Source organism: Globicephala melas, chromosome 13, assembly GCF_963455315.2.
Source record: "Globicephala melas chromosome 13, mGloMel1.2, whole genome shotgun sequence".
Lineage (NCBI taxonomy): Eukaryota > Metazoa > Chordata > Mammalia > Artiodactyla > Delphinidae > Globicephala > Globicephala melas.
Window position 1 is genome coordinate 52,128,379 of NC_083326.1, and position 26,002 is coordinate 52,154,380.

The following is a 26,002-nucleotide window of genomic DNA, read 5'->3' on the forward strand; positions in this document are numbered from 1 at the left end:
ATGAACTTCAGCCTCTGTCACAGCAGCTGGTCTCGAGACCACAAGTAGTGCTCATCCCAACCATGCGGTCTGGATTCCCCTCACCCTCAGCACCTCTGCGGACATATGACTTGCCTCGTGGGATGACCCAGATCCTCATCCCTGAGGAGTCTGGGCCCCTAATCACCATGCCCCTCTCAGGCTCTGGTTGCTGCACACATCTCTCTGCCCTCAAAATTGACTACAGGAGCCCCAAGAGACGTTCAAGTGTGTCACCTGGGTGCCAAGCATACTGTCCCCACGTTCTGCCCACAGCTCTGCATCCTCCTGATGTCCAGGAGCAGTTACCCATGGTGATGGCACCTTCCCTGGACTGCCGCCCTCTCAGCACGAGGAACCCAGCGTAACTGGGTGGCACGCATAGTTTGACATTTAATGGGACTCTCGCTGTGCCTACTGAGGGGAACATTCCCCCTCTGGGGGCCAAGATCTCTGAACGCACAGAGGCCAGAGTTGTGGGGACGGGCAGCACAAATTAAAGGGTAAATGCCTGGCAGCTGTGGTAAGAATGACTTCCGCCCTTGATTTGCTGGACTCACGTGACACCACACCATATAATGGCCATCAGTTTTGAGTGTGTGCCGCATCCTGGAGGGTGGCAAGGCATCCTCACTGGTTGTGATGCCCAAGCTGGCCCCTCAGCAGCATCGCCAGCAGGCTTTTCCACTGCTCCATCAGGTCAAAAGCTTCTGTGTGTTATTGGACCAGTAGACTCTGGGCCTGAATTCCCACTGTTGCACTTCCTTTCCTATAAAGTGGGTGCCTCGGTCCAATGGAATATTATGTGGGATCTTATGTCAGTAAATACTCAGCTGTGGTCCTGGCTGAAGCTCCACAAGCAAGAGAGGCAAACCCTGGACCAAAATATGTGTCAAGTCCAGTCAAGATGAGTCGCTCATCTTTCCAGGTGGAAGGGATCCAGTTAGACTACTTGACACCAGGAGGCCTGTTGGCCTCCTTGGGGGATGGTGCTGTTCCCATTTGGTGGCCACAGTAGCTATATCACCTTTCCTGAATGGGAGTCCGAGCTGCTGGACCCACGCACAGCCTCCATCTCTGCCCAATGACTACTCCATTCATGTGCGTATTGTGCCAGCCCTGGGGTGACAATGACAGAGGTAGACTGGCATCAACTGGCCAAGTCATTCTATCTTCCTAGTTGTTTGGCATCTCTTATATGATACAAATGCTCTGATAGGTGTTAATATGAATTCCTTACACTTCCTACCCATTGCCATAAATCCATCTATGTACCTTTTTTCCAGATCTTTTTTTTTTTTTACATCTTTATTGGAGTACAGTTGCTTTACAATGGTGTGTTAGTTTCTGCTTTATAACAAAGTGAATCACTTATACATGTGCTCCCGTATCTCTTCCCTCTTGCGTCTCCCTCCCTCCCACCCTCCCTATCCCACCCCTCCAGGCGGTCACAAAGCACCGAGCTGATCTCCCTGTACTATGCGGCTGTTTCTAGATCTTTTTATTCCTGATGTTTCCTTTTCCAGAGTCCTGAACAATCAGCCAACTGATTGGTCACCACTGTTAGAGCCCACATGTATTCTAATTTCAGGCCACTTTTCTTTCCACACAAAGTGGATTCTGGTCTATCAGAAATTCTGTCCATTGGGAGGGTTTCCTCTTTCACTGATATCTTTCTGGTCCACCTTTGAGTGTAATGAACCTATGGTCCGTTGTACCAAAGCTGACGTATCCCTGAACCAACTTCAGCATTTTTACTCTTCCAACAGCTAGTCATAATGGACCACCTACCCTCACGTGGACACAGGTATGAACTGAGGGAGGGGCTCTGGTGCAATCTGATGGATGACAGGGGCTTTCTCCTCACGCAGCTTACTTGGGTCCTCTAGACTTGCCTGTGCCGGATCCCAGGCATGCGGGTTCTTAGTTCCCCAACCAGGGATCGAACCCATGCCTCCTGCAGTGGAAGCATGGAGTGCTAACCACTGGACCACCAAGGAATTTCCCCAGATATACCACTTCTTTTTCTAGTTTCCCAAGGTAGCAGATTACACTATTGATTGTAGATCTTTCTTCTTTTCTAACATATGCATTCAGTGCTATTCATTTCCCTCCACTTTTCGTTGTATCCCACTGCATTTTTTTTAAAAGATTTTTTGATGTGGACCATTTTTAAAGTCTTTTATTGAATTTGTTACAATATTGCTTCTGTTTTATGTTTTGGTTTTTTGGCCCTGAGGCATGTGGGATCTTAGCTCCCTGGCCAGGAATGGAACCTGCACCCCTGCATTGGAAGGTGAAGTCTTAACCACTGGACCACCAGGGAAGTCCCCCCCACTGCATTTTTATTTAGTTCCAAATATGTTTTAATTTCTCTTGAGCCTTCTTCTTTGACCCATGTGTTATTGTTTGATCTCAAATATTTTGCAATTTTCCTGCTATTTTTCTATCTTTTCTAATTTAATTATCTGTGGTCTGAGAGCATGCTTTTTTTTTTTTTTTTAAAGCACTGTGTTTTTTTGTTTGGTTGTTTTTTTGTTTTTGTGGGTTTTTAAAATTTATTTTTGGCTGTGTTGGGTCTTCATTGCTGCGCGCGGGCTTTCTCTAGTTGCAGTGAGCGGCGGCTACTCTTCGTTGCGGTGCGCAGGCTTCTCATTGCGGTGGCTTGAGAGCATGCTTTTTGAGATTTATTCTTTTTAATGGGTTAAGGTGTGTTTTATGCCCCATAATGTAGTCCATCTTGGTGAAAGTTCTGCATGAGCTTGAGAAGAACATGTCATCTGCTGTTCTCAGATGCGGTCGTCTATCGATGTCAATCATATCCAATAGATTGATGGTGCTGTTGAGTTTAGCTATGTCCTCACTGAATTTCTGCCTCCTAGATCTGTCCATTTCTGATACAGGGGTGTTAACGTCTCCAGTTGTAATAGTGGATTCATCTATTTCTCTTCACACATGGATCAGTTTTTGCCTCATATTTTGATGCTCTGTTTTTCGGTGCATAAGAATTTTATGTCTTCTTGGAGAATTGACCTTTTCATCATTATTTAATGCCCCTCTAGATCCCGGATAATTTTCCTTGCTCTGAAGTCTGCCTTATCTGAAATTAATGTTATTACTTCAGCTTTCTTTTGATTACTATTAGCATGGAATATCTTGACTTTTAACCGACCAGTGTCTTTATATTTCAGGTAGGTTTCTTATAGACAACATATAGTTGGGTATTGTTTTTTTTATCCACTCTGTCAGTTTCTGTCTTTTAATTGGTGTTAGATCACTTAAGAACAAGAAAAATAAAAGATTTTATTTTATCTTCATTTATTTCTTCTATAATGCTCTTCTTTTTGTTCTTCCAGCTTTATTGAGCTATAATTGAAACATAGCACTGCATAAGTTTAAGGTGTACAGCATAATGATTTGACTTACATACATCATGACGTGATTATCACAAGAAGTTTAGTGAACATCACCATCTCATATAGATGCAAAATAAAGGAAAAATAAAAAAAATATTTTTCCTTGTGATGAGAACACTTGGGATTTACTCTCTTACTTTCATAACATACGGAAGTGTTAAGTATATATTAATCATGTTGTACATTACAAACCTAGTACTTTTTATCTTATAGCTGGAAGTTTATATATTTTGACCACCTTCATCCAATTCGCCTTCCCCCTACCCCCTGCCTCTGGTCCTTTTCCTATGAGTTTGTTTGTCTGTTTGTTTTTATATTGTCTTGTATAAATTTATTTATTTTTGGCTGCATTGGGTCTTCATTGCTGTACGGGGGCTTTCTCTAGTTGCGGTGAGCGGGGGCTACTCATTGTTGAGGTGCACGGGCTTCTCAGAGCGGTGGCTTCTCATTGCAGAGAATGGGCTCTAGGCACACAGGCTTCAGTAGTCGTGGCTCCCGGGCTCTAGAGCGCAGGCTCAGTAGTTGTGGCGCACGGGCTTTGTTGCTCCACGGCATGTGGGATCTTCCCGGACCAGGGCTCAAACCCGTGTCCCTTGCATTGGCAGGTGGATTCCTAACCACTGCGCCACCAGGGAAGCCCTTTCCTTCACTTTTGAAGGATTACTTCACTGAAACCAGAATTCTAAGTTAATGTTTTTTATTTTCAGCACTTTAAATGTTTCACTCCACTTTCTTCTTCCTTGCCTGGTTTCTGAAGAGAAGTCAGTACAATTCTTATCCTGGTTTCCCTAAAAGTAAGGTGTTTCCCCCACTCCGCCTCTGGCCTCTTTGGGGAATTTCTCTTTGTCTTTGATTTTCTGCAGTTTTTTTTTTTAATTTGATAATGAAAGGCTTTAATTGTAATGTCATTGGCACATGTCATTGCTTTATAGTTTCACAACTTAAGTTTAAATATTAAGAGATACTTGGACATTTTTTTTTTTTTTTTTGCGGAACTCGGGCCTCTCACTGTTGTGGCCTTTCCCGCTGCGGAGCACAGGCTCCAGACGCACAGGCTCAGCGGCCATGGCTCACGGGCCCAGCCACTCCGCGGCATGTGGGATCTTCCCAAACCGGGGCACGAACCTGTGTCCCCTGCATCGGCAGGTGGACTCTCAACCACTGTGCCACCAGGGAAGCCCAGACATTTTTTAACCAAATAGGAAGCATTAAAATACCATGGTGTTTAGCTAATGTGTATTTAAAAGTATAAAGGAGATTCATAAAAATAAAAAGATGTTTTAAACAAAGGGTCTGTAAATACACCCTATTTTATCATTTATGGTAACATAGTATGGTATTTATTTGTTTATTTATTATTTTATTAATTAAAGTATAATTGACCTACAACATTCTTTGTTCCAGGTGCACAACACAGTGACTCAATATTTCTATACATTACAAAAGGCTCACCACTTCTACAGTTTGATAATTACATGCAGATTTTTGGTGTTGTCTGAGATTCCTGGATCTGTGGTTTGTGTCCATCATTAATTTTGGAAAATTCTCAGCCATCATCATTTTCAATATTTATTCTTTTCCTTTCTCTCTTTCTTCTCCTTCTGGTATTCCCTTTATACATATGTTATTGTGGTGGCTTCTCTTGTTGTGGAGCACGGGCTCTAGGGTGTGCAGGCTTCAGTAGCTGTGGCACGTGGGCTTAGTTGCTCCGCGGCATGGGGGATCTTCCCAGACCAGGGCTTGAACCCGTGTCCCCTGCATTGGCAGGAGGATTCTTAACCACTGCGCCATCAGGCAAGTCCGCTTACACATTCTGATCTATCTTTTTCATTCTTTCTTCTCTTTACATTTCAGTTTTTGAAGTTTCTATTGACATATCTTCAAGCTCACTGATTCTTTCCTTGGTTATTAATGAGCCCAGAAAAGGCATTCTTCATTTCTGTTTCAGTGTTTTTGATTTCTAGCATTTCCTTTTGACTATTTTCTAGAGTTTCCATCTCTCTACTTACATACACATCTGTTCTTTCATAATGTCCACTTTTTTCATTAGTGCCCTTAGCATATCTGTTATTTAAATGATGATTAAGTCCTGTTGGTTGTTGGTGATGTTGAGTTTTTCTACAACCCTGCTGACTTTCTGTCCACTTATTCTATCAATCTGTTGAGAGAGAGATATTGAAGTCTCCAGTTATAATTCAGGATCTGTCTATTTCTCCTTTCAGTTCTATTAGTTTTTGCCTCACGTATTTTGCCGCTCTGTTGTTTGGTGCACAGGCATGTAGGATTGCTGTGACTTCTCAGGGGATTGACCCTTTTACTATTATATAACATTTGTCTCAGTCCCTGATAATTTTATGAGCTCTGAAGCCTATGTTATATGATATAAATATATCACTTCTGCTTCCTTTGATTAATGTTTGCAAGATATATCATTTTACATCCTTTTACTTTCAACTTGCCTATACCATTATATTTGGATTGAATTTCTTGTAGAATGTATTTAGTTTTAATCCACTCTATCAATATCTGTCTTTTAATCAGTTTATTTAGGCCCATTCTTTTAGTGTAGATCTGCTAATGACAAATTCTCTTAGTTATTTTCTCTTTCTCTGAGAATAACTTCATTTCCCCCTTTATCCTGAAGGACACCTTCACAGGATACAGGATTCTGGGTAATCAGTTCTTTTCTTTTGGCACTTTAGTGTGAAGTATGCTGTCAAAGTAAGGACTAAACTAAAATAAAAATGAATGTGTTCCCAGGCTACATTCATAAAAGTGCAATTCACCAAATGAGGAGGGAGACCCATTTCTATGGTCTGGAGGACTGTGCTCACGTGTAGGTTTTACATCTTAAAAGGAACTGAAGAAATCAAGGCCTGTTGACAGCAGTGAGATAAATAGGGTGAGGGGATACAAAACCACATCCTAAGAGAAATGGCTTAAAATAACTAAAGCTGTTTCTCCTGAAAAGAAAATTCTCTCGAGGAATATGACTTCCAAAGAAATAGGACTTGTTCCACAGGGCTCCAAGGGGTTTCAGAGAGAAGGAATGATAAGGGAAAGAGATTTCAATTTCGTATCAGGAAGAATTTTCAGCAACCAAAGCTGCACAAAGATGGACTGCACTGCATAAAGATTATGTTCCTGTCATAAAGGTTCAGAGGTATGGGTTGGATGAATATTTTGCCAGTATGCCACAGGTATTTCAAGCTATTGATATTGTGATACCTTACCAAGCATCTCTATTTTCATTTGGGATTCCTGGATGTAAAATGAAATGGCGTGTATTTATTTATTTATATATTTTTATTGAAGTATAGTTGATTTACAATACTGTGTTAGTTTCAGGTGTACAGCACAGTGCTTCGAGTTTTTTACAGATTATATCTGAAATGCAATGTATTTAGATAGAGAACCTTTAGACGTGGCAAATTCCACTTTGATGTTAACAACCAAACAAAATTATCCTACATAAGAACATGTTATTACTACAGTTGGTGATGCCACTTATAGAAAATGTCTGCCCTGTTACGGATCTTGCCTGATACATTTATAATTCGAGGTGATGCTATAAAGTGCTATGTGTGATTTTAACAATAGCCAACACTTAAATAGCACTTACTCTGTACCACCCACTGTTCTAGGAGCTTCTACATATTCAATAATTATCTCCATTTTACAAAAGCAGTAACTGAGACACGAAGAGATTAAGTAATCTGTGCAAGGTCACACAGCTAGTAAGTGGTAAAAGGAAGATTTGAATCCTGTCTGTCTGACTCCTAAGTCTAGACTTGAAATGCATACATTGCCCACCACCCTAACTCTTTAATTTAATCAGCTTGTCAGGACCTGTCTACTTACTCCCCCATGCATGTGTCCCTTTCAAAAGTCACACTTAACCAATGGTACTGCTGGGCTCAGAATATTTTTGGAAGTTCTCTTTTGGATACAATCTAAACACCTCCAGCATATTCTCTGGAACATTCTCAAGAGGCAAATCTAACTCCACTGAGACTGGACTTAAGCTTTGGAAATAGCCTCAAGTGATTTGTAGCCAAATCTGATGGACAGAGTGGCTGGAAAAGCTGGATGTTATCATTTGACATTTAAAACCATCAATGCCACTGAAATGATGAGCCTAATTTCTCTGAATGGTTTGTAAACTGGCTTTGAAGTTTCTCCCAAAAGAGAAGAAAGGTGGTGACCGATGACAGTATGGCTGGAATAAGTCTCTAATCACCATAGCAACCCAGTGTTTTGAAAGAACAACACTCGCTGGGATATGTCCATCTGGTGATGTTGTTATTTTCAAAGCTATACACTACACAGATGCATCCTTTGCTTGGTAAAAGAACTGTTCTTGCTTTTTTCTTTTTTTTGGCCATGTAGCATGTGGGATCCTAGTTCCCCGACCAGGGATCGAACCCGCACCCCCGGCATTGGAATCGCAGAGTCTTAACCACTGGATCTCCAAGGAAGTCCCTGTTCTTGCATTTATCAAGAAATAAAAAGGAGAAGGGAGAAGGCACCAAATAGGAGATTTCCATGCATCATGTACTTGAATAACACAGATCTTGATTAGGTGCCATTAGGGAGAAAAGCTAAAGCCTTTGGAATCTCAGTTAGAAGTAACAGAGTCATCATATCATCTTAGGGCAGCAATAGCTTCCTAGTGACAGACCTAAGTTTGAAGCCCAGAACAGAGCCAGTTCCTAGCTGGTTTTGGCAGAAAAATTACTTCTCTGAGCCTTAGTATCTTTATCTGTAAAACAACATCTTTTCAGGATGTTGTCAGAGTTAGAAATAATTTCTATAAAGGGATCTGATCCATACTAGACCAATAGAGGGAACATGTTAAAAATAATTGTAGATGAAGTGTACTAAGAAAGGCAAAGTAGATAAACGAGTACATCCTCCTCACATACAGAGTTCAATAACCTCAGAAAAATGCTAACATAAACTCTCCTACTGATTCACCGTTCACCCCCCAGGACCACTGAGAGCAAGTTTGGGACACAGTGTAGAAAAACTATTTTAAAATTTTATGGCTCCTTAGCAAGTATAGGCCTGCAATTTCTGTTGGCCTCCTGGCTCACTTGCTCCCTCCTCCATCACCCAGAGTTTGTGAATCTGCCCACCCCCCGCAGAGGCCCAGGGGCAGAATCTGGCCTGTAGAGACTGACTTGGCGGCTGAAGGAGAGCTGCCTGTAGCTATGCACGGTGTACCTCGCGCAGCGCGCAGCCAGCGGGCAAGTGGAGGCTGAACCCTGGCCAGGACGCTCTCGTTAAACCCAGCGCCTGGCACAGGGAACAACTGCCCAGAAGTGCCTTTTACTTGGCACACATGCACTGACTGCTTTTTTTTTTTCCCCTGCTTTATCTGCCCAGAGGGGTGCTTTTTTTCTAATTTGCACAAAGCATTGTATATATTACTCATGGGCCTGCCATCAGAGGGGTCTTTCTGTTTTTCTTTTTTAACCAAGTTAGCTTGCCAAGTTTGAAAAGTCAGGGATTTCATGCAAGATTCTATATTCCTAGCTTCTTTCGGAAAACGGGATGTTCTTTCCACAGTAGGCCCATATTCCTTCCTGACAACATTTTAGCTGGAGCCAGATGGCCACTGCTCGCTGCAGACCCAGATGGCTGGTTCTCCGCAGGCCAGGGAGCCTCCTAGGTTCCCCCCGCCACCGGGGGTTGAGAGGGGTTGGGGGGTCGCGGGTGGGGCTGGGGGCGGAGGGGAAACGAACGCTCTGGGCTAACAGGTCTGATTTCCAGCTAGTGGCACAGCTGGTGAACGTCTTCAGGGGGCAGCACGTGCCCGCATATGAGTGATAGGTGAGGCATGATGTCCTTTAGGAGGAAGAAATTTCTCTCCTTACCAAAAGCCAGAGAAAGGCACTGTCTGGTCACGCAAACCCCGTGGATATGGGGCCTCTCCGGTGTGGGCAGAACAAAGCCACCCCCTGTTCTTTTTCCTGGGGAACGTGCAAACAGTGGTGGCTACTTCAGAGGCTGCCAGCAAAACTCAGGCCACCTCCTGGGCTATTCCAGGACGTTTCTTCTCTTTATCAAAACAGCCGGGAGGAGGAGGTAGATGCTAGGAGACAACCCATCCCTACAAATCTATTGGCAAAAAAAAAAAAACAGCGGAAGAATCACTCTGACACTTGTGTATCAGTGTCAGGCAGTTCATGGCATTCTCCGTGCAGGTGGCTAAATCAGCATCAGAGGAAACCGTGACAGGGCCCAGTGATTTCAATCCACATTCCTGATGGGCCCTGGTTAATGATGTTAATGAAATGAAGAGCTGCATACACTATTTATGGCTAGATTAAGCCGATTACTCTAGCTTAGCCTACTTTCAATGTACAAACCTCACCAGTGGACAAGGCAAGGCTCTGTTATCTGTTTTTCTCTCCCTGGGACTTTTCTCCGGACATTGGAAACAGGAATCCTAATAAGACCATTTTTTACCTGTCTCATTTGAGAACAGGATTTTCAAACTCTCCCTTCAACATTGATGAAAATCCCTCAGTTCCTGACAGTGACCGCAGAAGCTTCCAAAAATATGCAGCAGCACAATTACTAGGAGAGATGAGATGTTGTTAACTAATAAAGGTGCCATAAATAAAGAATGATGAACCACCATGGGAAATGAATCGACAGAGAAGGACACGTCGGAATGTGGGAGAGTAAAAATCACTTAAACTTTGCATGACCTTGCAGAAAGTCATGGTGATGTTCTGCCAGGTCCCTGGGAGAGTGGATTGAGATATGGCTGTTTCCCAAGACTTACTATCTAGTAGGCTGTGTTTAGACCCGCTCTGAGCCTTCTTCCTTGGACAGCCTGGAGTCTCTCTCGTGTCTAAAGGGTTATCTGAGTTCCTCTCTGCACTTTACAACCTTTAGGCAGGAGCAGTTAATGAGACTATCAATTCCATGGAAGCATCTTGTTTGTAGCAATGGGGACGGGGGTGCCTCTTTGATAATTTAGAACAGTGCTGAGCAGAGGGTCAGATCTCCCTGGGGTGGTGTCACAAACTGGAAAAGTGGCTGTGGCACTGCGTTCCTCTACGGTTTTCTACAGCTGTTCCAGATTTTCCATGGGCTCACCTTTAAATTAAAAGAATTTCTGCACTTTCAAGAATTTGAAAACAAAGCCATGTGTGAGAATATGAGACCCGCTCCTATGCCCTTGCAAGAAATAGGTTGCATTCCTTTTTCTGCACTCAAAAAAACAGTACCTCCTCTTTTTTTGTTTTAGAATGCCATATATGTAAATGATCCCAAATTAATCTTTAGCATGTGCCCATGTTGTTTTGATTTACTAAACTTTAAAAATATGCCCATTGTTCCCTTTTAACAGCTTTCGGCAACATTTTCAGAAATGGAAATATATGAGCAAATTAGTAAATGAGTAGAATTAGCCAGTACCATTCAGCAAGCATTCAAGGTACGAATACTTCTACAATACACAAAAAGCATCAGTATAGATCTTATAATGCTATATAAGGTTTCTTATTTAACTTTACTCTTAATTAGCAACATACAATGAAGATTATATAGAGAGAAGCAAAATAATATAGTCACTGGAATAGTATTTTTACACACTTTTAAGTGATTTTGGTTTTGTTTTTAAGGGAATTGTGTGATATAGTGGAGAGAACAAAAAGATCTGGTTTAGATAGAATTTTAGTTCTCTGCCTTAAAAGTTTTGTGACATTGGGCAAATTACTTAACTTCTCTGATCCTCATTTTATTAAACTGTGAGGTGGAGTTGGTAATACTCATATAACAGGGTTGAAAGGATTAAATGAGATTCTGTGTAAAATGTCTAACGGTGCCTGACACAGTGTAAGATGTTCAATTAAGGCAACTCTCATTATTTGTAGTTTTCTCAGGTGATGGTGACTTCAGATGCTTAAGTAAATTTTTTTAAAGCTTTAGAAATAGTTGATTTTTCAAATTATTTAAATGATGTGGTGATCATCTTATAATGTACAGAAATATCAAATCACTAGGTTGTACACTAGGAAATAACATAGTGTTGCAGGTCAATTATGTCAATACTTCCACAAAAAAAAAAAAAAACCAAACTCATAGAAAAAGAGATCAGATTTGTGGTTACCAGAGGCTGAATTGGATGAAGGTGGTCAAAAGGTACAGACTTCCAGTTACAAGATAAATAAGTACTAGGGATGTGATGTACAACACGATAAATATAACTAACACTGTGGCATGTTATATATGAAAGTTATTAAGAGAGTAAATCCTAAGAGTTTTCATCACAAGAAAAAATTTTTTTCTATTTCTTTAATTTCGTGTCTATATGAGATGATAGATTTCCACTAAACTTCTCATGGTAATCATTACTTCTTGTGGTAGTGATGGATGTAAGACAAATCATTATTCTGTACTTTATATAGTGCTGTATGTCAATTATATCTCAATAAAACTGGAAGAAAAAAGGATATAACTCACATATCACACAATTCCTTCATTAAAAGTATACCGCCCAAGGGGCTTTCCTGGTGGCGCAGTGGTTGAGAGTCCGCCTGCCGATGCAGGGGACACGGCTTCGTGCCCCGGTCCGGGAAGATCCCACATGCCGCGGAGCGGCTGGGCCCGTGAGCCGTGGCCGCTGAGCCTGCGCGTCTGGAGCCTGCGCTCCGCAACGGGAGAGGCCACAACAGTGAGAGGCCCGCGTACCGCAAAAAAAAAAATAAATAAAATAAAGTATACCCCCCAAAACTATTTAAAGGATTTATTTTTAGCACCAAAAATGTCAGTGACATTTTTGTCACTATCATGGAATTGTCATATTGTCACAATTATAAAAATTAATAATGATTTAAATCAGGGGTCCCCAACCCCCGGGCCACAGCAGACTGGTACCGGTCCGCGGCCTGCTGGGAACCGGGCAGTACAACAGGAGGTGAGTGACAGACAAGTGAGCGAAGCTTCACCTGCCACTCCCCATCGCTTGCATTACCGCCTGAACTATCCTCCCCACACCCTGGTCTGTGGAAGAATTGTCTTCCACGAAGCCGGTCCCTGGTGCAAAAAAGGTTGGGGACTGCTGATCTAAATTAACTTTAATTTAATAAATAATTTAATTAAAGTATTAATGAAATTATTTCCCTTACTGTCACATCACAGAGGCAAATCTTAATTTTGGTGACTGGTATGGGGTAACTATTCCTCTTATTTGCAAACTATCACTTGTTGTTACTGTATATACAGCAGTTGGATTTTTGTTTTTAATTTACTTCAGTAGCTTTAGCCTTTCCCACCAAGATTCAAGGCAATCCATTTGCCAATTTTTTTTCTAAAAATCTCTCATAAATTATAAATACTATACACAGGCTAAATCTTTCCTGTACTTCCATATAGGACATAAATCAGTATCTATATGATGTTTCTCACTAATAAAAGGAGTGTATCTGGTTCCAGAACCAGGCAGTTTTATTGCAATACTGAGTTTCCACAGTTCAGCCAAAAGTTTGAGGATGAAGACTTGCTGCAAAAAGCCTTAACTAGTTCTCAACTGCTTTCTCACTTGGCATGTAAATACGAAAGTTAGAAATGGCCACTGGTACAATAGCTGTGAGTGCATATTCCTCCCATAGAATATCAGAAGAGACTTGCAGTTTACAGACAAGGCTGGCAAGGTGTTCGGAAATATATCCAGAAACCTGAGGAAATTAGTGGAAAGAGAGGCTTGTTATTTCTGTAAATATGCTAGAGTACATTTTGATTTTACACCTGAGGAACCAATTAGATTAAGTATGTTTGTAAGGTTTGGGGTTAAGAAAATACTGTCAGTGGAGGGTTTTTCTTAGGACTTCTTAATTGATTCATCAGCAAAGTTACCAGATCCCAGTCAAAGAAGATTCTAAGTTTTACAAAACTTAAGATAACTGTCAAAGAGCTAGAATAGCTTTATCACCTCTGAATAATGCCTCAATGAAGCTATATCGTGAGGAATCTATCTATCTATCTATCTATATTTTTTTTTTTGGAAGGGCAACAAATGTTTATTAGCTTCTCTACGAGCCGGGCGGGAGACGCAGCTCCTCTCCCAGACGGTGGCTGCCCACCCTGTGCGAGGTGGTCCCACTCCGAGCCCCCTGGAGCCACCCTGGTGACGGGGCAGACCCCAGGGGAGAGGAAGGTAGCGTTCCGCACCCCACGTGAGGGACGGGGACAGGGAGGAAAATAATCAGGAGAAGCAAACACTTTGCAAGGTTTTGTTTGTTAGTCTGACAGCAGGTAGGGGTAGAGGGCGCTCCCGGGCAGGGCTACCGCCCCGTGTTCCGCGTGGCCGCGTGAAGAGACCCACGCTGGCGCTGGTGGTCACGCGGAACCAGCCAGACAAGATCAGCTGGAACGCGCTGATTTCGAAGCTTTGTGTTCATTTCGCCCTGGGCCCCTTCTCGATCGGCTTCCCAATGTCTTTCCCCCGGAGCTTAAGGCCGATGGCTCTCTCGATTTTGCCCAGAGCCTGGTTGTTAGAAATGGCCCGGCCCCTCTCACGGTCAGCGACGACCTGTGGCTTTTCGTTGATTTTCGTCGCCAGGTCCTTCTGCGTCAGCCCTTTGCTCTGCCGGCCCTGCGGGATCCCCTTGCCCACCTCCAGGCTCACCCGGTCGTGATGCAGCTCCTCAGTCCCCAGGTCCAGCTTGGCTGTGTTCTTGGTGATCCAATGCTGTTTGTTCTGGCCGGCGGCCCATTTCTTGGAAGCCTCCACATATTCTCCTCCTCTCTGAGCTGCTAGAGAGGAGGACTTGGCCTTGGCCTGGGCGGCCATGGGGCCCTTTTTGGGCCAGTCACTCTCAGCCATGGTGGGGCAGGTGGTCCGTCCGGCGGCTCCGAGGCAGCTGCTCGAGACCCGGCGACGCGACGTCCCCTTGTCGCTCGGCCGCTTCCGGGGCTCGCCGCGGCCCCGCCCCCTAAATCTGTATTTTTAAATTAACCCTAATTGTAGGGTGAACAACTGTCCCAGCTGACCTGAGACAGAAGATTTCTCAGGCTGAAGGATTTCAGTGCTAAAACCAGGATAGTCCCAGGCAAACCAGGATGGTTGGTCACCCTACGCAATGGCCTGATGTATATCATTAGATAGAGTATCTGGATTCTTTCATGCCTCAAAAATCTACATGGCTTGCCTGACTCTAGACAGTCAGCAAGCTTTTATTCATTGCCTGCTGGGGGCCAGGATCTGGAGATGATGTACAATTAGTAGACAAGCATCCCTAACTGAAATATTTTGTGTGTCTCATGCCCTGTGTCTTATGCTGATAGCCCCACGTGGATACAACTATTTCCAGGTTCGTGTTGCTTTTGGAGCTATTAGACTGAACTCAGCAAAGCAAGATGACCAAAATTAGCCTTTCCAGTGGATTCTGTCTTGGTTGTGCTGTTGTCATCTAAGTTAGATATGATATCAAGAAACGTATAAAAACATTTCCATGTGAAAGCAAATTAAAATGGGCCAAAGACAGATTGTAAACAGCTTGCCCGCCTTCCCGCCTACTTTCCTATAAATATTAAGTTAAATATAGTATATGCCCTAACATTGTAATTCACTTCCACGAGGATTTATTGGATGATTATCCTGGGTCAAGCCCTGTGCTAGGTGCTGGGACTACAAGAACGAATGAGAAATGGTCCTGCCCTCAGGAACCTTCCTTCTAATGGGGAGAGAAACATGTGTCACTTGGTCTCTATTTGCCACTGTCTCCCCCAGATCCATTCTCGCCCTCTCTCTGCCTTGCTCCACGCCTCAAGGATTGACCTCTATGAGCTGCATCTCTGGGGCTGTCTTGCTCTGTGGCTTCTGGTTGAGTTCAGCCAATGGGAGGCATTGTTTTGGCTTGAAGCTCTGGCCATTGGTCTGTGATTGTAATTCTCTCCTCCAAGCCTCCAGCACTTGCAGGGCTCCCTTAGCCAATAATCAATTTCCTTACCTCTGCCCACTTCTGTGAATAGTCCCTTCATAAAGTTAGTTTCATGATTTCATCTGAGTGTGCCTTCTGTTTCCTGTACAAACCCTGACTGATTCAATAGGTAAATAAGCTACTGAATTAAAGGAGGTAAGTGAAGTAATAGAGGTATATACACAAGTAGAATGGTGTGATACAGGAGGGCATGCTCAAGAATGCCCAGAGAATGGGAATGAGAAAATGCTTCTTGATCTGAACACTGAAGGATAAATAATAAGTGGGAGAAAGACCTGGAAGGGCAATGTCTAGCATGGAGAGAAAACTCACCAGGATGTATTCATGCAACTGTTAGCAGGTTAGGGCAGCTGGAGCACTAAGTATAGGGAAGGCAGCAGAGGGAGATAGTGTGGAGAAATAGACTTGGTTCAAGACATGTAAGGATGTTAAGCAATTCTGTTCATTTCACATGCACACTGCCTGCCTCTCTCTCTCTCTCTGCCAAACACTGTTCTAGGCACTGGAGATTCATTAGACCATAAAACAACAATCCCTGCTCTTAGGGGATCTAAAACAGGGCAAAAAGAGGGGACACATATTATAAAGGAAATCAAAAAGGAGGACAATGCCCAGGACAGTGCAGACAAATCTGAGAATTTTTTTAATTTTTAATTTTGAAATAATTATAGATTCCCAGGAGGTTACAAGGAAATGTATAGGGAAACCCCATGTACACTTCACCCAGCCTCCTGCAATGTTCACATCTTATACAATTATAGTAAAATATCAAAACCAAGAAATTGTCATTAATATAATCACAGTGTTTTCAGATCTCATCAGTTATACACACACTCGTGTGTATGTGTAGCATCGCCACCATAATCAACACGCTCAAGCCATCATGTTACCTCTTGATGGCCACATCCATCTGCCATCCCTAACCCCTGAAAACTACTAATCTGTTCTTCATCTCTATAATTATGGTATTTCATGAATGTTACATAAATGGAATCGTGTATCATGGATCCTTCGGGGATTGGCTTTTTTCACTCAGCATAATTTGCTTGTGGCTCATCTAAGTTGTGTGTATCAATATTTCACTCCTTTTTCTTGCTGAGTAGTATTCCATGGATGTACCAGTGTTTGTTCAACCCACTGAACCCACCGAAGGACATGTGGGTAGTTTCCAGTGTGGGGTTATTATGAACAAAGCTGCTATGAAGAATTGTATACAGCCTAGATACTTTTTGAGTGAATGAATGAGATAAAATGGATAGAATGCAGTGACCAGCTGTAGGGGATGAAGCCTGACATTGTTAGTAAAAAATGAACCTCAAAGCACGTGCAGCCACCAAGTACTACAAAAAGGGTTTATTTTGTTTCATATATGTATGTGTCTTATACATATGTATACATATACTTTATTAATAATCAAATGGTATCTTTTAAAATAAAACAATTTAAGATAAGCAAACTGAATTTAAAACTCTAAAGTAAAACTTGACAACATATTTACGTTGTCAAGAGACAACAGCTCTCAGTACAATCATTTTAAATATTTAAGTAAATTTTAAAGGATCTTTGTTGTGATCTGGCATTTTTAAAATTCTGATGCTTTACAAATTCTGTTTTGTTAGTTGCTTGAGTTCCTATTCTGCAATGTGCTATTATTATTATGCAGGATTGTATCCGTGCTCCTGAAAGAGTTTTAAAATTAATTCTAATTTGAAGAAAGAACATTCTACCCATAGAAAGTTCAAAAATAAAAATGAGGAAGGACACATTTCAGGAAAACACACATGGTATTTTACGTCACCTACTTTAGAATAATTCCAGGATAGTTTCTTTTACTTTTGTTTTATTTATTCTACTTTTTAATGAATTTACAAATAACCCAAAATGTTCCCTAGTTTTTTTGCCTTCCAGAGTCACAATTTCCTTCAATACTCAAATAAGGATAATTCATCCTGGCAAGTCTGTTGCCTCCTTTTGGATAAAAATCTGGCAATAACCCAAAGAGCATTTGTAAGGGCTCCTGATCTATCTACAAGATACGTGTATAATTTCTTTGCCCATTTTAATATTTTAGGTGTGTTGCCTTCTTCTAAAAATTTGCAGTCAGTACCCATGAAGAATTTTTTTTTCCATGTAGAAAAAGCCTAGTTTGGACTTCCCTGGTGGCACAATGGTTAAGAATCCGCCTACCAATGCAGCGGACATGGGTTTGATCCCTGATCCAGGAAGATCCCACATGCCGTGGAGCAACTAAGCTCATGCGCCACAACTACTGAAGCCCACTCGCCCTAGAGCCTGTGCTCCACAACAAGAGAAGCCACCGCAACGAGAAGCCCGCGCACCACAACAAAGAGTAGCCCCCGCTCGCCACAACTAGAGAAAGCCCACGCACAGCAACGAAGACCCAACGCAGCCAAAAAATTTTTTAAAAAGTAAACGACCTTAAACAAAAAAGTCCAGTTTGCTCAGAAAAACCCAACAAGCCAGGTGATATATTCTATTATTTATATGCTCCTGTTCATATTTTATTATTTAATTTGGACTTGCAACTACTTAGGCAGTTATGGATCAGAAGGTGAGGCTGAAATGTACTATCCAACTGATAGAATGATTTATTCCTCCACAGGTCATTGGTATAGGCTCCAGTTGTCATCAAATACATATGGTATTTTACCTATCCTGTTGCCATGGAGATCAAGAACCAAATTAAAACACATTTGCCAGGGTCATAATAATGTAGTCAGAATTTAAAGAAAAACTTGATTTGCAGTTATATATAATTTTGCTTGTTTGCTCTGACGGTCTGTTGACTTCTACGTGCTTTAGTTTATCAATAATAATAGAGCTTCTCGAGCCATTGACTCACATGGGTCTTGACATTCCATGAGCCCAGATTCAACACATCGTCTGGCAGTCTGCTTGGGTTGGCCCCTGGATTGAAGAAGAGAGGGAAGTCTGGGATAATTCCCAAATATCTGGATCTGGTGACTGGGATCCCATGGTAAGGCAAGCTTGAGGAGAAAAAGCTGGATTAGGAACTGTTGAGTCTGAAATCCCTGTGGGCCATGCAGTCCAGGAGGCAGCCAGTAGAAGGCTGGCTATGAGTGTCTGAGGTTCCATGTCACATCAGCCAAAGAGGGTGGCTTGGCATTTTCCCCAAGAAGAGAATCCTGGGGAATATAAACATCTAAGGCTGGGACAGAGGAAGAAGGTCAGGAAAAAGACCGAGCAGGTGTCTAATGTCTGATTAAGTGCCTGGCACACAGCTGGCACTCTGCAAATACTGTGAAAGAATACGGAACGCAGCCATGGGGATCTACAGCAGGATGGTTGGGCAAACAGGCTCAGCTCACTCTTACCTGCAACTAGTCAGAAATGTGCCTGGGGCTTCCCTGGTGGCGCAGCGGTTGAGAGTCTGCCTGCCAGTGCAGGGGACACGGGTTCGAGCCCTGGTCTGGGAAGATCCCACATGCCGCGGAGCAACTGGGCCCGTGAGCCACAACTACTGAGCCTGCGCGTCTGGAGCCTGTGCTCCGCAACAAGAGAGGCCGCGACAGTGAGAGGCCCGCGCACCGCGATGAAGAGTGGCCCCCACTCACCGCAACTAGAGAAAGCCCTCGCACAGAAACGAAGACCCAACACAGCCAATCAATCAATCAATCAATAGAAATGCTGTAGAATTATTAAAAAAAAAAAAAGAAATGTGCCTGGACCCAGAGGTTCATGTAACATGTCGACCACTCTTCTCAGATCACTTCTGGTCAGTGCTGCGTCCACGTCACGTGCCCTTGGTCTCCCTTACATGTGCCTCTTCTCCATTTCTCTGGGGTCCTGGCTTGGTTCACCCCAGGGATCTCTTCCCGCCTGCCTGTGTCATCACACCCTTGCAGGGGGAGCAGTATACACTGCCTCTCACAGCATAATTGCGGTTTGTTATTATCCTAAAAGACCCTCTTCCTGCGGAGGGGTTGGGATGGATGAGATAAAGGAGATTTAGAAGATGGAGAACCCAGTGAGACTAGGTGGAATTAAAAGAATGAAGGGGAAGGTGAACCCCATCCTGCTACAAATAAAAGGAACAGTCTGAGGAGTAAGAGGAGAACCCAGAGAGAATGGTTCAGTAATACCAAAGACCAGCTGCTTTAAAAAAATAGTTGCGGGGGCTTCCCTGGTGGCACAGTGGTTGAGAGTCCGCCTGCCGGTGCAGGGGACACGGGTTCGTGCCCCGGTCCGGGAAGATTCCACATGCCGCGGAGCGGCTGGGCCAGTGAGCCATGGACGCTGAGCCTGCGCATCCGGAGCCTGTGCTCCGCAACGGGAGAGGCCACAACAGTGAGAGGCCCGCATACCGCAAAAAAATAAAGTTGCGGGACTTCCCTGGTGGTGCAGTGGTTAAGAATCCGCCTGCCAATGCAGGGGACATGGGTTCGAGCCCTGGTCCAGGAGGATCCCACATGCTGCGGAGCAGCTGGGCCCGTGAGCCACAACTACTGAGCCTGCACTCTGGAGCCCGCGAGCCACCACTATTGAAGCCCGTGCACCTAGAGCCCATGCTCTGCAACAAGAGAAGCCACCGCAATGAGAAGCCCGCGCACAGCAACGAAGATCCAACATAGCCAAAAATAGATAAACAAATTTATATTAAAAAAAAAAAGTAGTTGCTAGTCAACTGTGCCAAATGCCACGTGGAGGACAAGAAAGAGGACAAAAAGTAAGCCGTGGATTTGGTGATCAATAGCTCCGTGATGCGTTTAACAATAAAACTTCCCACTGGCAGAGAGAGTGAAATCCAGGCTGCAGGTCAGGAGTCGTGGGAAGTGAGGGAGGGCTACACGCCCCAGGCTTTCTCATCCGGGGCAGGGCATCGTTGGACACACTTAGCGCATCACAACCCCAGCAGTCCCCAGTGATTCTGCTCCTTCCCTCAGCTCACAATCCAGTCCTGCCTCCAAAATAAGTCCCAAGCCTGACCACTTCTCACTCCGCCCAAGGAGCCACCCTTGTGTGGCCATCTGTCCAGGTGATGGAAACTCCCTCCCCCCTGGTTCCCCTCCCACCTGACTGTCCCATAATCGGTCCTTCACAGTGGCCACAGGGGTCTGTTAAAACCAGTCAATCAGACCATATCATTGCCCTTTGTAAATCCTCCACAGTGATCCTGTTATTAAAAATAATTGTTCATGTCTGACCCTGCCATACTACATGATCCGCACTTTCTGCCTCTTAGCATCCTACTTCCCCTTCCTCTCGCTGCCCTCCGCCACGTGCGCCTATTTTCAGTTCCTCAAACGTGCAGGGTTTGTTCCTACCCTTGCACTTGCTATTCCATCTTTCAGGCAGGGCTTGCTTCTTGCGCATGAGTCCTGCACCCCCTGATCCCTATGGCCCCATATTGGTTTAATGCTCCGCTGTTAGCATCTTGAAATTCTTCATTTTTGAACTGAGGGGCCTCACCTTTCCATTTTGCACTGGGCTCTGCTCTCAGGGATCGTCCCCTCCTCAGAGAGGCCTCCCTTGGCTTCCCAGACTAAAGCTGCCCCCACTTTCCAAAACACAGGCAATCCCCTTATCCCGTTTTATTTTCTTTGTAACAGCTTTCACGCTCTGATATGTTCTTGCTTAGGTACTTATTTGCGTGGTGTCCACTTCCCTCCCCCTGGAATGTAACAGGAGCTCCTACAGGGTAGGGACCATCTATTCTGTCTCGCCCCAACGTCCGTAGAACCTCAGTGTGTGGAACACAAGGCTGCCCAACATACATTTGCTGATAAATGAGCTGTTCCAAGACTGAACTCCCTGGACGCAAGAGAAGAACCGTGCTCGGTGTCATGGAAATTCTAGAATGCTTTTGGTATTTATATACATCCTGATCAATAATTAAATTTTTGTGGTGCTGGTCTGTTCTGATAAATTCTGATTTCATGATGAGGTTAAATGGGATATAAATTCTTCTTATTATATTCAAGGTTGGTCTTTTTCATGAAAGATTTTGAAATCTGGATTCAATGCCTACTTTTGCTGCCTATGTTATATGAGCCTAAAACAATCATTTTAGTTTAGTCTGAATTTTTTAAAAGAGGTTGTTGGTCTACCTTCCAATTACATTGTGCTCTATGGCTCAATAAATCATTTTCGTTTGTATTAACTAATTTGACCTGTTCAGTAACTCTATACAAGAGATAAGGTGGCTGTGTTATTTTACAGATGGACTCAAACTATGTTGAAGCTTGATGAGAATACAAGAATAATAATCACAGATATTTAGAGCTGGGAGTAAGTGTTGAGATTATTTCTTCCAATAATTTCTCATTTTTAGATGAGGACACAGAGAAATCCAGAGCCCACCACGAGGCAAGGATTTTGACAGAACCTGATTCTTAAATCAGTGAACTTTATACTTTACCCTTGGTCCTCTCTGCCAACATTTGCCCCAAAAGAGTATTTACAGTCTACTTCAAAATTTTGCTTTTTGATGTGAATTATATCTTTAATTTTATTAAATGAATGGCTGAATAGATGAAGATAAAGAAAGAAAGAAGGAGGGAAGAAAAGGAGGGAGGGAGGGAGGGAGGAAGGAAGGAAGCAGAGCTAGGGAAATTATTACTATTGTTACTGAACCAGGATCGTTTTGCCTGACACTCAGCAAGCCAAAACACTGAGTTGCCAAGTTTTGCAGCAAAGAGAAGGTTTATTCACAAGGCAGTCAAGTGAGGAGATGGGAGAACAAGTCTCAGACCATCCTCCCCCTTTGGGGTGCAAAGGCCTTGGGGTATTTGGGAGATAAAGAATAAAGAAGCAGGATGGTCTGAGGGGTAAGGAACGTGGGGAGCATGAGGAAAGTGCTTGGGAAAAGGTGTGGTAATTGTCATCGTTCTATGAAGGCCTCTGCACATTCAAAACTGGAGGTGCTTAACATGGTCCTGAGGGTGGAGTTTTTGGCCCTCTGACATCGAAACATCACTGACTGGACACTCACACATGCCCAGTTGGAGGGTTGGTGGTCCTAACCAGTGTTAACCACTTCAGCTTGGTCCTATCCAGCTCATCTCCAACTAGACACAGCTGACTCCAAGTACCTGGAAAATAACTTGGGCAAACATCTTATTGCTTCAGCTGCCTGCTGCTTGGAGGATGTGCAAGTCTTAAAATGACCTTGATTAGCAAAGGCAGGTAAAATGGATTTGACTAATAATTACCCACGGTTTAATTATAATCTACATAAGTCATTTCTTTGGATCTTTATGCTCTTGTCTTTTACTTCTCTTATGCATTCCCTCCTTGATTTTTTTTTTTTTTTTTTTTGGTGGGAAGGGAAGGGACTTCTGCCAGAGTAGCACTCCCTCCCAAGCGGGAGTGGGTTGACACACGGGAGAATCCAAGTTGTGGCAAAAGCATTAAGGCTTCGCTCTCTTTCCTCCCCTTTCTGACCTCACTGGTGCAAGACAGCAAATCCCAACTTATCCACAGGACACATGCAGGGCTGCCGGGTTACACAGCTCCACGGACCACGGACATCATATCCTGGAGTTGGGCTCCACAGAAGAAACAGCACAAGTGGCACAGGCTTCCTGGCCTGCTCTGTGCCAAGTAGTTACCCGAAGGGAAGCCCAGAGGTTGTCTAGCTATGCCAGTGGCAGGGTGGGCCGATATAATCAGGGGTGACATAGTAGCAAGTCCATTATGGGCACACATCTAAGATGCTCTGTCCAAGCCCAAACTTACCAACAATAAACCTGACATTTTGAAGTCCATCTGTCTGACTTCTCTATTTCTCAGTTAATACCCTGTGCCTCTTTTTGTTGTCCTTCTTAATTAAGATGACCTTGCTTCTAGGTGTCCTTAGTTACTGACTAGCTATAATATTTTACAACCCACTTAAATCTTGAATGTAATGATGTCATAATTATGAAAGTAACCAGATTCACACGAAGTGTTACCTAATCTTAAGAACAAAATGGCATCTGTGAAAACAGCTGAAACAATTAGAGGAAGAAAGTTTTTGGAAGCTTCAGGATTTTTTTTTTTTTTGCGGTACACGGGCCTCTCACTGTTGTGGCCTCTCCCGTTGCCGAGCACAGGCTCCGGACGTGCAGGCCCAGCGGCCATGGCTCACGGGCCCAGCCGCTCCACGGTATGTGGGATCTTCCTGGACCGGGGCACAAACCTGTGTCCCTGGCATCGGCAGGTGGACTCTCAACCACTGCACCACCAGGGAAGCCCTGCTTCAGGCTATTTTAAAAGTAATTAGTACTAGTTAGCAATAAAGTTCTCTTCTAGGAAATTACACTTAAAGGGGGAACATGGAATACAGAAAAAAATCTACCACTAGAGAATGAACCACCAGTCTTCCTAAACATTGGTTCCACTTTCAACAAAATGTGGGTTGTCGAAAAAGAGCATGTAGATGCCAGCCAGGACTTCAAATGGGTCCAAACTTGGACAACAGCAAACTAACAAGAAAGGTTCTCAGGGTCAGAGTTTGCACTGATGCGGCACAATTTCCTATGATTGACTTTCCCAGAACTGTGCTCTCCTCTTTCTGAGAAAAATACCCAAAGTACTGCTTCTTCCTTTGGCCAACCAATCACCTCTCAGGATAGGACACATCTGTTTGTAGGTGTGGATTGTAGTTGCTCAAAAATGACGTGAGGCTTCTTAAAATGATAATAGGTCAATTTGCTTTGAACTGATCTGTTTTCCAACAGAGCTAAGAGGTTTTCCACTAAATCAGAGATTCAGCAGGTAGTCAAAACAGCTGAAATGAGGTGTAGGCAGGACTTCACGTGTGTCCTGTAATTGCCCATCCCTATGTCCAAGCAGAGCAGAGATAAACTCCAGACTGCAAGTTACTCAGACACAAGGATCAACTTCTAAGGGCCCTGAAAGGCAGGTGAACCAGTTCAAAACAATGTGACCTGCTTAGAAAGTATTGAGTATCTAATAAGTATTGATTGGCTAATCCTTCAAAACTTGCAAAGGGGGCCCAAGACAATCTTGAGATTTCAGTAGCCAGAGAGACCCAGACAACACCTGGCTATGGTGACTCTCTAAATTGCTTTTAAATGAATTTTTCGCTGAATTTTCAGTTCAGCTAATCAATTATCAAATTGTAGTAAAATACTCACTTATATGCTCAGTGTTATCACTTTAGTTAAAATGTGTTTGCATGTATTTTTTAAAATGCCAAATGACTATAAATAATCTTCAAAATGTTTTTTAATTAATTTTTATTGAGTATAGTTGATTTACAATGTTGTGTTAGTTTTTGCTGTACAGCAAAGTGAATCAGTTATACATATATGTATATCTACTCTCTTTTAGATTCTATTTCCATATAGGTCATTACAGAGTATTGAGTAGAGTTCCCTGTGCTATATAGTAGGTCCTTATTAGTTATCTCAAAATGTTTTAACTAAGCATTTACTTTATTTCATATTGTTGCTTATACTTTCAATCAAAGAAATTTGTTTGGCCTATAAAAGAATATACATAGAATAAATTTCTATTTTATTATATTATTATTATTTTTTTTTGGCTGCGTCCAGTCTTAGTTGCAGCACGTGGGATCTTTCGTTGCAGCAGGCAGGCTCTCTTGTTGTGGCACGCAGGCTCCAGAGCATGTGGGCTCAGTAGGTGTGGCAGGCAGGCTTAGTTGCCCAACAAAGGATTGAACCTGCATCCTCTGCATTGGAAGGTGGATTCTTGACCACCGGACCACCAGAGAAGTCCCATAAATTTCAAATTAAAAAAAAATATATATATATATATATTTTAAGGCTTTAATGAGTCCTATCAAAACATATTTGTGGGGACTTCCCTGGCAGTCCAGTGGTTAAGACTTCGCCTTCCAGGGGGTGTGGGTTCAATCCCTGATCAGGGAGCTAAGATCCCACATGCCTCGCGAGACATGCCTCGAGGCCAAAAAGCCAAAACATAAAACAGAAGCAATATTGTAACAAATTCAATAAAGACTTTAAAAATGATCCACATCAAAAAAATCTTAAAAAAAAAAAAATTGTGTGTGCTCACTTCGGCAGCACATATAAATACTAAAATTGGAATGATACAGAGAAGATTAGCTTGGCCCCTGCACAAGGATGATATGCAAATTCATGAAGCATTCCACATTAAAAAAAAAAATTTGTGTAAGATAAAGTAACTCAAGGTCATTGTTCCTGATCGTGTAGACAGCCCGCCCTCTAGTGTTTCTTTCTAAACCCTACCGCATTTTAAACCATAACCTCAAAATGCTAGGTTAATAGGATTAAGAACTGTGTCATCAAATTAATAGAACAAGGCAAAATCCCTGACACAGACAAAAATTAAATCAGAGAAAAGTGAAGGTCCTTCCAGAAGCTGGTGACAACCTCACTGGGGAGAGCCTGCAAAGTTGGTGGTAAATATATTAAAACTTCATTTGGTAAATAGGGTCTTAATAGAAAGAGAATTAGTCCAAATGATAACCGTAGATATAAAATGTGATAGCTTTGTAAATACTAGTATTTTTAAAAGATATCCCAAATGTTGATTAAATAATGGAGTTTTTTTAAATAACAAATATACATAAAGCAGATAAATATCCCCTTTGGGAGGAATTAAGATAATCTAAGT

At 42.9% G+C, this 26,002-nt stretch overlaps 2 protein-coding genes and 1 non-coding gene across 8 annotated transcripts in view; 2 read left to right on the forward strand and 1 right to left on the reverse strand.

Annotated features, from left to right (window-relative positions):
* Positions 1-13,848: 13,848 nt before the first annotated feature.
* On the reverse strand, positions 13,849-14,277 carry LOC115845061 (endothelial differentiation-related factor 1-like). 2 transcript variants are annotated; one of them, XM_030842671.2, is made up of 2 exons: positions 14,068-14,277; positions 13,849-14,016 (listed from the first exon to the last, which is right to left on the reverse strand). In XM_030842671.2, exons 1-2 carry the CDS (start codon positions 14,275-14,277, stop codon positions 13,849-13,851), a joined length of 378 nt encoding a protein of 125 aa, XP_030698531.1. The 2 variants fall into 2 exon arrangements, with proteins under 2 accessions (XP_030698531.1, XP_030698530.2); XM_030842670.2 differs by having other exon boundaries at positions 13,849-14,277.
* An 11,135-nt stretch (positions 14,278-25,412) lies between these two features.
* On the forward strand, positions 25,413-25,523 carry LOC115845064 (U6 spliceosomal RNA). The gene has a single exon (XR_004036312.1). It is a non-coding gene; the product is annotated as a U6 spliceosomal RNA (small nuclear RNA).
* A 122-nt stretch (positions 25,524-25,645) lies between these two features.
* CLUL1 (clusterin like 1) overlaps positions 25,646-26,002 on the forward strand; it is a 31,220-nt gene continuing 30,863 nt past the window's right edge. For all 5 annotated transcript variants that reach the window (XM_060310459.1, XM_060310458.1, XM_060310460.1 and 2 more), the window contains exon 1: positions 25,646-25,787. The gene's annotated coding sequence lies outside the window, so the exon portion shown is untranslated. The remainder of the gene's footprint in view (positions 25,788-26,002) is intronic.